The sequence below is a fragment of the Bufo gargarizans genome, chromosome 1, assembly GCF_014858855.1.
Source record: "Bufo gargarizans isolate SCDJY-AF-19 chromosome 1, ASM1485885v1, whole genome shotgun sequence".
NCBI lineage: Eukaryota > Metazoa > Chordata > Amphibia > Anura > Bufonidae > Bufo > Bufo gargarizans.
In genome coordinates this window covers 242,100,439-242,113,865 of record NC_058080.1, presented here as the reverse complement: position 1 = coordinate 242,113,865, position 13,427 = coordinate 242,100,439, and the positions used below count along the sequence as shown (strand labels likewise).

Here is a 13,427-nt window from a genome sequence, read left to right as displayed (position 1 = left end):
ACTTTAGCACAATAAAAATCCTTTAAAATACATATATATATATACCGGTATATGTTATGGCATTGCCGCATCCCAGGACCCAACACATTTTTATTTTTATTTCTACTGAGCTGTGTGCAGGGCCGTCTTTAATATTGATTGGACCCTGGGCAAAAATTTACTTGGGCCCCCTGGATTCCGCCTTCCCACACCTTAGCAGGCAATCACACCCTCCACCACAACACACACACAAAAAATCCACACATCTGGTAGAGTACAGTGAATGACTGTAAATACTTCCAGTTCTAAAGACTCCAGCGGCTCAGGATCAGTGCTCTGGGCAGCTGGGCTCAGGCTGGAAGTGGGCACCGCTCTGCAGGAAGGAGACCAGGGCTCGGCTCACCCTAATGTTACAGTGCACCCCAGCACCCCACAGTATGCAGTATAGCACCCCACACTATATAGTACCCCACAGTATATAGTAGAGCAGTATAGCAGCCCACAGTATACAGCACCCTACAGTATACAACACCTCACAGTATACAACACCTCACTGTATACAGCACCCCAAACTATACACGATACAGCCCCCCACACTATACAGTACAGCAGTATAGCACTCCACACTATACCGCACCCACAGTATACAGATCCCCACAGTATACAGTACAGCAGTATAGCACTCCACAATATACAGCCCCCCACACTATACAGGCCCCCCACACTATACAGGCCCCCCACACTATACAGCCCCCCCACACTATACAGGCCCCCCCACAGTATACAGCCCCCCACAGTATACAGGCCCCCACAGTATACAGCCCCCCACACAGTATACAGACTCCCACACAGTATACAGGCCCCCACACAGTATACAGACCCCCCCACAGTATACAGGCCCCCACACAGTATACAGCCTCCCCCACACAGTATACAGCCCCCCACACAGTATACAGCCCCCCACACAGTATACAGCCCACCACACAGTATACAGCCCACCACACAGTATAAGGCCCCCCCACAGTATACAGCCCCCCACACAGTATACAGCCCCCCACACAGTATACAGCCCCCCACACAGTATACAGCCCACCACACAGTATACAGCCCACCACACAGTATAAGCCCCCCCCACAGTATACAGGCTCCCACACAGTATACAGCCCACCACACAGTATACAGCCCCCACAGTATACAGGCCCCCCACAGTATACAGCCTCACACAGTATACAGCCCACCACACAGTATACAGTCCCACACAATATACAGCCCCCCACAGTATACAGGCCCACACACAATATACAGCACCCCACTATACAGTAGTTTATAGTATATTAACATAACAGCCCCTGTCACCTTTTTCTGATGTAATCTTCACACAAAAAAGCTCCACAGTTAACTTCTGCAACACTCCTGCTAGGACCTGTGATGACCTCATGGCCATGTGACCAGTAATTGCTAGGTTACTGGTCACATGGTGATGATGTAATCTAAGGTCCTAGATCAAAACTTTAACACAGACAGCTTGACACCCGGGGCAGTAGCTAGCAGGGCTCAAGAGGCAGCTGCCTTGGGCCCCCCAGGAGCAACTGGGCCCGGGGCAGCTGCCCCTTTTGCCCCTTGGTAAAGACGGCCCTGGCTGTGTGAGAGCTTGTTTTTTTGCATTCCATTCCATTTTTTTAACTTGTCATTTTTACTGTACAGTGAACACTATAAAAAAATACCCTTAAAAGCAGCAATAGAACAGCTTTTTTAAGCTGTACAATACAGTAGAGGTGCTGCAATTATGACATTAAAAAACACAGCTTGCTCCACAGAAAACAAGCCCTCATAGGGTTAGCTTGATGGGAAAATAAACAAAGGTATTGTTTTTTTTTTAAGTGCAGAGTACAAAACCTTAAGGGGTTAGCAAATCTCATCCACATTCAATGGAAAATTTCCATGCAGGAATTGATCTATGGTTGGAATTTTTTAATATTTTTAGCTGCTAGATTTGTGTCGAAAAATCCACTGTGTGAGCACCTACCCTTAACTCTTGAAGTTTCTGTATTTCAATAAGGAAGCATAATTTAGTCTTAGCTCTGTTTCAGACCTAATATCATATTCATATGCTACATTTCATAATACTAAATTGTGGCTTATCTTTCACTGATAATGGCAATAAAATGAATCTCTGTGGGATGTCTGAACTGTAACCTTCTTTAGATCCTTCTCACAAAAGAGCAAAAATTAATCTTGCATTGCTTTAAAGAAGAAATAACTGCAGAGAAGTAAGTTTGATTATGGGCAAGATTTTTATTAAAGGAGTTGTCTCATCTGAGACAATGGAGGCATATTGTCTATTTTTTTCGAGCCCATAGAAATGAATGAGAGCGGTGGCCGGTCCTGTGCAGTCTGCTCCCATTCTTTTCTATGGGGAGAGCGCTTGGTGGTGGCCAGACCGGAGTCCTCCAGCTACTACTTTGGCCCACTCTGTTCCCGATATAGGTGTGGGTCCTAGCAGTGGGACCCGCGCCTATCAGACAATATTTTAGCGATATGACCCCATTGTCTTAGATGAGACAACCCCTTTAAGCTAAAACTCATTTATCATTACACTTGCTTTGTGTTCAATAAATCTCTACACAATTGCACTAATTGCTTAAGAAAAAAAGAAATAGAATGGGCAATAAAGTGTTAACTGAGGCACAGCATTAGCAATATGACTACTTTATAATCCGTATTGTCTGTGTTTCATGTGATGGTTATTCTCTTCTTCCAGGTCCAGGTTCTTATAATATATTTAGTTATGGCATAGCAAATGAGAGCTTGAAGAAGGCACATCAGGAGAGCTTAAACAAAGCAGCATTTGGATCTTCTGCTTCTCGAGCGTTGTACATTTCAAACAAGGATGCAGTGTGGACCCCGGGGCCAGGACATTATGTTGTAAGTTCAAAGTACACCTTCCTGCTTAGACTCATCTACTCAGACAGAATTTCAACTCTTAAAAGTGAAATCTTTTGGGAAAACCATCCTTTGAGGGTGAAGGATTGAGGCTGGTGTTACAATGCTTTATCTCCATTTTAAGCTTAGAGGAGGGGGAATATACCTTAAGTATTTTTCCCATTTGCTAAGTCCATGTTTGGCATCAGCTAGAAATAGAGGGGGGAAAGGAGGAGGTGACAAAATTGATATCTCTAGAGTCTTCTTTCTTTCTTTAGTGCCCCTTCCATGGTTTTATCTCATACATGCAGTAACTTTTATTAACAGCTCTGTCTCTGGTCTCAGTTTATGAAATCCGTAGACCTCGATTTCATGGTGGTCATTTTGGTGTCATTATTTTGAAAATGTTTTCTAGACGCATATTATTTGCACTTTCAATTACAAACCGGATTCCAAAAAAGTTGGGACACTATACAAATCGTGAATAAAAACTGAATGCAATGATGTGGAGATGGCAAATGTCAATATTTTATTTGTAATAGAACGTAGATGACAGATCAAACGTTTAATCCGAGTAAATGTATAATTTTAAAGGAAAAATACAGTGATTCAAAATTTCACGGTGTCAACAAATCCCAAAAAAGTTGGGACAAGTAGCAATAAGAGGCTGGAAAAAGTAAATTTTAGCATAACGAAGAGCTGGAAGACCAATTAACACTAATTAGGTCAATTGGCAACATGATTAGGTATAAAAAGAGCTTCTCAGAGTGGCAGTGTCTCTCAGAAGCCAAGATGGGTAAAGGATCACCAATTCCCACAATGTTGCGCAGAAAGATAGTGGAGCAATATCAGAAAGGTGTTGCCCAGCGAAAAATTGCAAAGACTTTGCATCTATCATCATCAACTGTGCATAACATCATCCGAAGATTCAGAGAATCTGGAACAATCTCTGTGTGTAAGGGTCAAGGTCGTAAAACCATACTGGATGCCCGTGATCTCCGGGTCCTTAAACGACACTGCATCACAAACAGGAATGCTACTGTAAAGGAAATCACAGAATGGGCTCAGGAATACTTCCAGAAACCATTATCAGTGAACACAATCCACCGTGTCATCCGCCGTTGCCAGCTGAAACTCTACAGTGCAAAGAAGAAGCCATTTCTAAGCAAGATCCACAAGCTCAGGAGTTTTCTCGGGGCCAGGGATCATTTAAAATGGAGTGTGGCAAAATGTAAAACTGTTCTGTGGTCAGACGAGTCACGATTTAAAGTTCTTTTTGGAAATCTGGGACGCCATGTCACCCGGACCAAAGAGGACAAGGACAACCCAAGTTGTTATCAACGCTCAGTTCAGAAGCCTGCATCTCTGATGGTATGGGGTTGCATGAGTGCATGTGGCATGGGCAGCTTGCATGTCTGGAAAGGCACCATCGGTGCAGAAAAATATATTCAGGTTCTAGAACAACATCTGCTCCCATCCAGACGTCATCTCTTTCCTGCATTTTTCAACAAGATAATGCCAGACCACATTCTGCATCAATCACAACATCATGGCTGCAGGAGAAGGATCTGGGTACTGAAATGGCCAGTCTGTAGTCCAGATTTTTCACCTATAGAGAACATTTGGTGCATCATAAAGAGGAAGGTGCAACAAAGAAGGCCCAAGACGATTGAACAGTTAGAGGCCTGTATTAGACAAGAATGGGAGAGCATTCCTATTTCTAAACTTGAGAAACTGGTCTCCTCGGTCCCCAGACGTCTGTTGAGTGTTGTAAGAAGAAGGGGAGATGCCACACAGTGGTGAAAATGGCCATGTCCCAACTTTTTGGGGATTTGTTGACACCATGAAAATCTGATTCAACATATTTTTCCCTTAAAATGGTATATTTTCTCAGTTTAAGCTTTTGTTCCGTGATTTATGTTCTATTCTGAATAAAATATTAGAAGCTGGCACCTCCACATCATTGCATTCAGCTTTTATTCACGATTTGTATAGTGTCCCAACTTTTTTGGAATCCGTTTTGTACTTCAAAGTTCCTACACTACTTTGTTACTAATGCTAGATTTAGACTACCTGGCAGAGCAGGCTTTTTTGGGGAAGCAAGCAACCGATAACTGCCTGCTTGTCAATGGAGGAAAGATCTGCATTTACATGCAGCACTGGTCCTCATACAGATTTATTGTTTGTGGGCAGCAGATCGCTGACCACACAGTCTTCTGCCCAAAAATGATGGTTTAATGGGCTACGTCAACGATTAATTCACCCTATGAACAAATATTTTGATCGTTTATCAGAGGATCGGCGGCACATTTATTGGGAATGAACATTGAGCTGTATAACCACTGCCTTTCTTGACCCTACTATTTGCATCTCCTTATTACTTTTACAAGGTACAGATTGTCGTATAAGGCACAGTTTGTTTCACAAGCCATGTAATGTAACATAGGCAACAATATGTGCAACTTGTGCAGTTACACATGGACCCAACAGGTGAGAGGGATGCATTTCTACCTTGGATAAAAATAATATTATCTATTAGATTGAAAATGATATATTTCCTCACTTGGCTCACAATAACTACTGGTGGCCTATGGCTGGTATCCAACTCATGGTTGGAAAACCATGGCCCATGTATTTGTGTCTGTCCCTGATTACATTAGAGTTTTCAGGCTGCCTGGGGCCACTTACAGTGTCTGCTGAGGAAATAATAGGATTACATAGGAAAAAAATCCAACCTTTTCCAGGATATTTTACCAAAATATTTGCAATTCACTGCCTATTAGTATAGGGAACATACTCTGTAAAATAATGAAAATGACACACGTAATAAATGTTTAATAAGCAGATAAATAAAATGAGAAACAGTAGTAAATCTGCTTTTAAGTATGCTAAAAGCCTTGACCTGTTACAGATCTGTAGTACAATATAATTAAAGTACATTAAACAGCGTGAATCAAGGAAACCGCATGATAAAATATATGACTATTGTGCACCAAAGTCTTTGTTATACTACATGAAAGATGTTCTCGCTTTGCTTTTGTTAATGTTTCCTTTATGCATGTGAACTTTTTTTAGAACTGAAGTCTGATTACAGCTAAAGCCAGGACAATGGCTGCTAGGCACTGAGTGATATTGGCACGAAAAAGGTCATTTGTTTAGATGCATGATGAGAAACCAGGTTTAAAGGCAATAAGCTCTCTATTTCAGGCAGGATTTCAAATGTAATCCCCTAAGTGACTTTTCTGAATAGAGCTGGAGAATAAAATCCTTATGAAAATGGAATTTCCTTTGTAGATTCGTTATATAATGACATTGTTTCTTTAAGGAACTTTCATGATTTAATTAAGAAATCTTTCACAGAGGTGCTAAAAAGAGAAATCGTATTATAGGTATGAAGGGACCTATGACAGTAAAGCTGTACTTAGATGTGGCTCAAAAGAGGCAGGAAGAGCGCAAAAAATATATTATCTTGTTCCAGTGAGATCCGTTTTTAATGTAGAGGTAACACATATTTCTAAAATAATGCATGAAAAGGCGCATTAAAATGTTACCGCTTAAAAGCAAAGAGTGACCTTGTAAAGAGTTACGCTCACTTCATTGAGTGTGACAGTATGGTTTCTACGTGATAGGAGCCAGCAACTATTATCTCTGTAGTGTATTAACTTCCCACACCAGAAAATGTCTCTGGGACGTTACCTAATTTCCACAACCACATTTAAAGGGAACCTGTCACATTGAACATGGTGTCTGAGGTGCCAGCACTGTGTTATAGAGCAGGAGGAGCTGAGCTGATTGATATAGAGTGGATATAACAAGTGTATATAAAAAGACTGGGCACACCTGAGGAAATTTGGTCACTACGTTTATTAATTGCAATAGAAGTCTAAAAACATATAAAGCTAAAGGGTGGTTGGTCCAATTAGCGCTCCAATGTATAATATGTACAATATAAAATACCACCTATGGATAGGTAATAAATATATAGGATATGCAATATAGTGATAAAAATGTCTAAGACTCCTATAGATGAGTAAAATAAAATACAGTTAGAACATCAATCGAAAAAATGGGATAAACAGTAAAAACTATAGCAGCATGAAACATATAGCAGCGTAGATGTATCGGCAAGGTCTTATGTAGCAGCGTAAATGTATTGTAGCAAATCGTTGTAAGCTTGTTGCAGCAGCATAGAACAAGTGTGATCAAATGTATCACAACGGCTGACAACAGCAGGGGATAGCAAGTAATTTCATTGCTCTAAGTTCAGTCCAATAGATCAAAGTTATATACAAAAATCCAGCAAATAGTCTTAGTTATTTGCACCATGGGCTGTTACCCCCTGTACGGTAGGTCAATGCCCAAAATCCATAGACACAGTCCTTTTTTAGTAGTGGGGTGATACTACTTGACTGTGAGCACGCTGGTTGGTTAACTAGTAGACCTGTGCGTCCTACTGCTCCATACATTTTCATGGATATAACAAGTCTTCACACCCCTGTTAAAATGTCAGGTTTCTGTGCTGTAAAAAAATTGAGACAAAGATAAATCATTTCAGAACTTTTTCCACCTTTAATGTGACATATAAACTGTACCACTCAATTGAAAAACAAACTGAAATCTTTTAGTTAGAGGGAATAAAAAATATAAAAATAAAATAATATGGTTGCAAAAGTGTGCACACCCTTAAACTAATACTTTGTTGAAGCACCTTTTGATTTTATTACAGCACTCACTCTTTTTGGGTATGAGTCTATCAGCATGGCACATTTTGACTTGGCAAGATTTGCCCACTCTTCTTTGCAAAAACGCTCCAAATCTGTCAGATTGCGAGGGCATCTGGCTGGGCCATTCCAAAACTTTAATATTCTGGTGAAGCCAATCCTTTGTTGATTTGGATGTATGGGTTGTCATGCTGAAAGATGACATTCCTCTTCATGTTCAGCTTTCTAGCAAAAGCCTGAAGGTTTTGTGCCAATATTGACTGGTATTTGGAACTGTTCATAATTCCCTCTAGCTTAACTAAGGCCCCAGTTCCAGCTGAAGAAAAACAGCCCCTTGGCATGATGCTGCCACCTCCATGCTTCACTGTGGGTATAGTGTTCTTTTGATGATGTGCAGTGTTGTTTTTGCACCAAACATATCTTTTGTAATTATGGCCAAAAAGTTCAACCTTGGTTTCATCGACCATAACACCTTTTCTCACATGCTTTTGGGAGACCTTAGATGTGTTTTTGCAAAATGTAGCCTGGCTTGGATGTTTTTCTTTGCAAGAAAAGGCTTTTGTCTTGCCACTCTACCCTGTAGCCCAGACATATGAAGAATTCGGAAGATTGTTGTCACATGTACCACACAGCTTTTAATGTTCCTGTAGGCCTCTTGGTAGCCTCCCAGACCAGTTTTATTCTCGTCTTTTCATCAATTTTGGAGGGACGTCCAGTTCTTGATAATGTCACTGTTGTGCCATATTTTCTCTACTTGATGATGACTGTCTTCACTGTGTTCCATGGTATATATAATGCCTTGGAAATCCTTTTGTACCCTTCTCCTGACTGATACCTTTTAACAATGAGATCCCTCTGATGCTTTGGAAGCTATCTGTGGACCATGGCTTTTGATGTGGGATGTGACTAAGAAAATTTCAGGAAAGACCATCTAGAGCAGCTGAACTTTATTTGGGGTTAATCAAAGGCACTTAAACCTCTTTAGGACACATGACGTACTGGTACGGCATGTTGTCCCGGTACTTAAGGACACATGGCGTACCGCTATGTCATGTGTATTTCCGATCACCAATCGGAACAAGGTGCCTGCTCAAATCATTAAGCAGGCACCTTGGCTAAATGTGCGGGGGGGGGGGGGGGGGGGGGAGGGTCCTGTGACCAATTCAATTCAGACCTGCGGTTTGCGGCTTTTTATGGTGCGGCAGCAGCTGGCGGTGATGCCATCGGGTCCCCATGGGGCTGTAGGGGGGACCCGATGGCATGGAAGGCAGCGCGATGCCTTCCGGTGAAGAGCCTGTGAGACCCAGCCCCCTGGATCTCACAGGCCCCGGAAGCTGTATGAGTAATACACACAGTATTACTCATACAGCCAATGCATTCCAATACACAAGTATTGGAATGCATTGTAAAGGATTAGACCCCCAAAAGTTGAAGTCCCAAAGTGGGACAAAAAAAATAAAGAGAAAAAAAAGTTTAAAAAAAAAAGTTTGCCACAAAAAAATTTAAGTTTCAAGTAAAAATAAACAAAAAAGTAATTTTCCCCAAATAAAGTTAAAAAAATTGGTAAATAATAGGAGGGGAAAAAAAGACATATTAGGTATCGCCGATACGACCGACTCTATAAACATATCACATGACCTAACCCATCAGATGAACACCGTAAAAAATAAAAACAGTGCTAAATAAACAATTTTTTTGTCACCTTACATCACAAATAGTAAAACAGCAGGCGATCAAAAAGGCGTATGCCTACTAAAATAGTACCAATCTAACCGTCACCTCATCCTGCAAAAAATGAGCCCCTGAGACAATCGCCAAAAAATAAAAAAACTATGGCTCAGAATGTGGAGACACTAAAACATCATTTTTTTGTTTTAAAAAAGCTGTTATTGTGTAAAATTTACATAAAAAATTAAAGTATACATATTAGGTATCGCCGCGTCCTTATCGTCTGGCTCTATAAAAATATCACATGACCTATCCTCTCAGATGAACACCGTAAAAAATAAAAAATAAAAACTGTGCTAAATAAACTATTTTTTGTCACCTTACATCACAAAAAGTGTAATAGCAAGTAATCAAAAAGTCATATGCACCCCAAAATAGTGTCAATCAAACAGTCATCTCATCCCGCAAAAATAATACCCTACCCAAGAATCGCCCAAAAACTGAAAAAACTATGACTCTCAGACAATGGAAACACTAAAACATGATTTTTTTTGTTTCAAAAATGATATTATTGTGTAAAACTTACATAAACAAAAAAGGTATACATATCAGGTATCGCCGTGTCCGTAATAACTTGCTCTATAAAAATATCACATGACCTAACCCCTCAGGTGAATACCGTAAAAATAAAAAAATAAAAATAAAAACTGTGTAAAAAAAGCTATTTTTTGTCACCTTACATCACAAGAAGTATAATAGCAAGCGATCAAAAAGTCACACACACCCAAAAATAGTGCCAATCAAACTGTTGTATCACACTGTCGTCTCATGCCGCAAAAATCATACCCTACCCAAGATAATCGCCCAAAAACTGAAAAAAACTATGTATGTAACTCTCAGACTATGGAAACACTAAAACATTATTTTTTTTGTTTAAAAAATGAAATCACATTACATAAATAAAAAAAAGTATACATATTAGGTTTCGCTGCGTCCGTGACAATCTGGTCTATAAAAATACCACATGATCTAACCTGTCAGATGAATGTTGTAAATAAAAAAATATGTAAACTGTGCCAAAACAGCTATTTCTTGTTACCTTGCCTCACAAAAAGTGTAATATAGAGCAACCAAAAATATGTACCCTAAAATAGTACCAACAAAACTGCCATCTTATCACGTAGTTTCTAAAATGGGGTCACTTTTTTGGAGTTTCTACTCTAGGGGTGCATCAGGGGGGCTTCAAATGGGACATGTTGTCAAAAAACCAGTCCAGCAAAATTTGCCTTCCAAAAACCGCATGGCGTTCCTTTCCTTCTGTGCCTGCCGTGTGCCAAGTACAGCGGTTTACGACCACATGTGGAGTGTTTCTGTAAACTACAGAATCAGAGCCATAAATATTGAGTTTTGTTTGGCTGTTAACCCTTGCTTTGTAACTGGAAAAAAATTATTAAAAGTGAAAATCTGCCAAAAAAGTGAAATTTTTAAATTGTATCTCTATATTCCATTAATTCTTGTGGAACACCTAAAGGGTTAACAAAGTTTGTAAAATCAGTTTTGAATACCTTGAGGGGTATAGTTTATAAAATGGGGTCATTTTTGGGTGGTTTCTATTATGTAAGCCTCACAAAGTGACTTCAGAACTGAACTGGTCCTTGGAAAGTGGGTTTTTGAAAATTTCTGAAAAATTTCAAGATTTGCTTCTAAACTTCTAAGCCTTGTAACATCCCCAAAAATAAAATGTCATTCCCAAAATTATCCAAACATGAACTAGACATATGGGGAATGTAAAGTTATAACTATTTTTGTAGGTATTACTATGTATTATAGAAGTTGAAAAATTGAAACTTGGAAATTTGCAATTTCTTACAAATTGTTGGTAAATTTGGTATTTTTTTTATAAATAAAAATTTTTTTTTTTTACTTCATTTTACCAGTGTCATGAAGTACAATATGTGACGAAAAAACTGAATGGCCTGGATAAGTCAGAGCGTTTTAAAGTTATCACCACTTAAAGTGACACTGATCAGATTTGCAAAAAATGGCCTGGTCCTTAAGGTGAAAATTAGCCCGGTCCCCAAGGGGTTAAATGATGGCAGGTGTATGCTGACTCCTATTTAACATGATTTTGAATGTGATTGCTTAATTCTTAACACAGCTACATCCCCAGTTATAAGAGGGTGTGCACACTTATGCAACCACATTATTATTATTATTATTTTAGTTTTTGTTTTCTTCCCTCCACCTAAAAGATTTCAGTTTGTTCTTGAATTGAGTGGTACAGTTTATAGGTCACATTAAAGGTGGAAAAAGTTCTGAAATGATTTATTTTTGTCTCATTTATTTTACAGCACAGAAACCTGACATTTTAACAGGGGTGTGTAGACTTTTTATATCCACTGTATAGTTTTGTGGGAAAAAGATTCTGTAAAACTTGTAACTTTCTCATTTATATTACTCCTCATTCTGGGCTTTGAAGTCAAGGAGGCGGTCCTATCAGTGATTGACAGCTATCTCTGTATACACAGTCATAGAGGGAAGGCTGTCAATCACTGATAGGACCGTCTCCTGGACCTCAAAGCCCAGAATGAGCAGGAATTTAAATGTATAAATTGAAAGTTTTACTGAATCTTTTCCTATAAAATTTGCTCAGCTCCTCCTGCTCTATAACATGCTGCTTGCAGATTATTTTACATTTTCACGGTGACAGTTTCCCTTTAATATACCCTGTTACGCTATGTCCACACCTGCTCTTGTAATTTCAGTATTCTGTTCCGGTAAAGAAGCAGAATAGTGGAATTACCGTGTCCTGCATATGCCGGACACCGCCGTTGCCAGACGGATCCCATTCGCTATAATGTGGTTACAAATGCAGACGTGGATGTAGTCTTAGGGGAAAATGTGTGTCCATTGACAGCTCACCCCAACTGTCACAGTGCTGTTCACTGTGACCCTGCGTTGTCATGTAGGCTGGATGCCTGCACTCTCGTGTACTGGCTGCGGTAGATGTGTCCCGTTTATGCTGGTTGCTTATGTTGTGCGTGCTGGCTGTAAGCTTCTGAGGGTATGTGTGAACTGTCCCCTGCGACTTGTATGCTCCCTTTGGTTGTTCATGTAAGGGATAATGTGTCACTGCCCTGTATGCCTGACTATCCGGTGGTCAGGAGTCTTATTCACCCTGCTATTTAGACCTGTGAGCTGTGTACCTGGGAGATAGGTCTGTCTTCTGTCTCCAGGAAAGCTGTGTGCTGGATTATTTCAGTAAGAATTCACATTAGAATAGCAACGATGGATTGTCTTCAGTGCTAGTCTAGATGAGGCCAGTACGTGAAAAACTGACAGAGAATGGTGTGATCAAGGAAAAAGATGTGGGTATAGGCAGCCATTTAACAAAAGGGGTCATCACGAATTAGAGCTGTCTGTTTCGCGATCCATAAAACACGGATACCGGCCATGTGCGACAGCCCAATTTTTTCTATGTAATTACTGTATACTGTATATGCCATACAGAAAAACGTAACGGAAAAACAGAACATAAACGGAAACACAACGGAAACAAAAAAAGGGACAACCGATCCGTGAAAAACGGACCGCAAAACACTGAAAAAGCCATACAGTCGTGTGCAGGAGGCCTTAAGTGGAGACTACCAAGTACAGCAAGCCTAGGAGAGGACAGAAGTGATAGTAGCTAGAATGGTGGTTGTAGTCGTTACTCACACTAATGATCTCTTGGCTGTGCAGTGGTGATACCTTTTCCTCTTTTCAGGGCTCAACACTGGTTCTAGGGTCTTCTGCTTGATGGTGGTTCAGGTGCCCTTGATGAATTGTGATGTGCAAGGCGGAGTGCCTTGGCAGTGGCAGATGGTGGCGCAGTGTAGCATTGCAGGAAATAATGAGGCCAACTTAGCAGCCAACTATTCTTTACTGAGGATTCATGGACTGGCCTTTTTTATAGGTTGCTGTTCCCACATTGTATGCCTCACCTGTATGGCACAAACTTGTTGAGATTCCAGCGTAAGTAACTATATGGAGTCTATAAAGGGATTTTCACATGTGGGATATAGTTGTAGGATCTCACTGAAAATCTAGGTTCACTTTTAAAAGTTCGAAAAGCTTAACCATCGTATTGCAATCGAC

General features: G+C 40.2%; 1 protein-coding gene across 2 annotated transcripts in view; it reads left to right on the top strand.

Annotated features, from left to right (window-relative positions):
- The window catches only part of STPG2 (sperm tail PG-rich repeat containing 2), a 993,492-nt gene that overhangs the window by 252,718 nt on the left and 727,347 nt on the right, over positions 1–13,427 (top strand). For both annotated transcript variants that reach the window (XM_044275675.1, XM_044275686.1), the window contains exon 10: positions 2,741–2,904. In XM_044275675.1, coding sequence (XP_044131610.1) covers positions 2,741–2,904 — 164 coding nt within the window. The remainder of the gene's footprint in view (positions 1–2,740; positions 2,905–13,427) is intronic.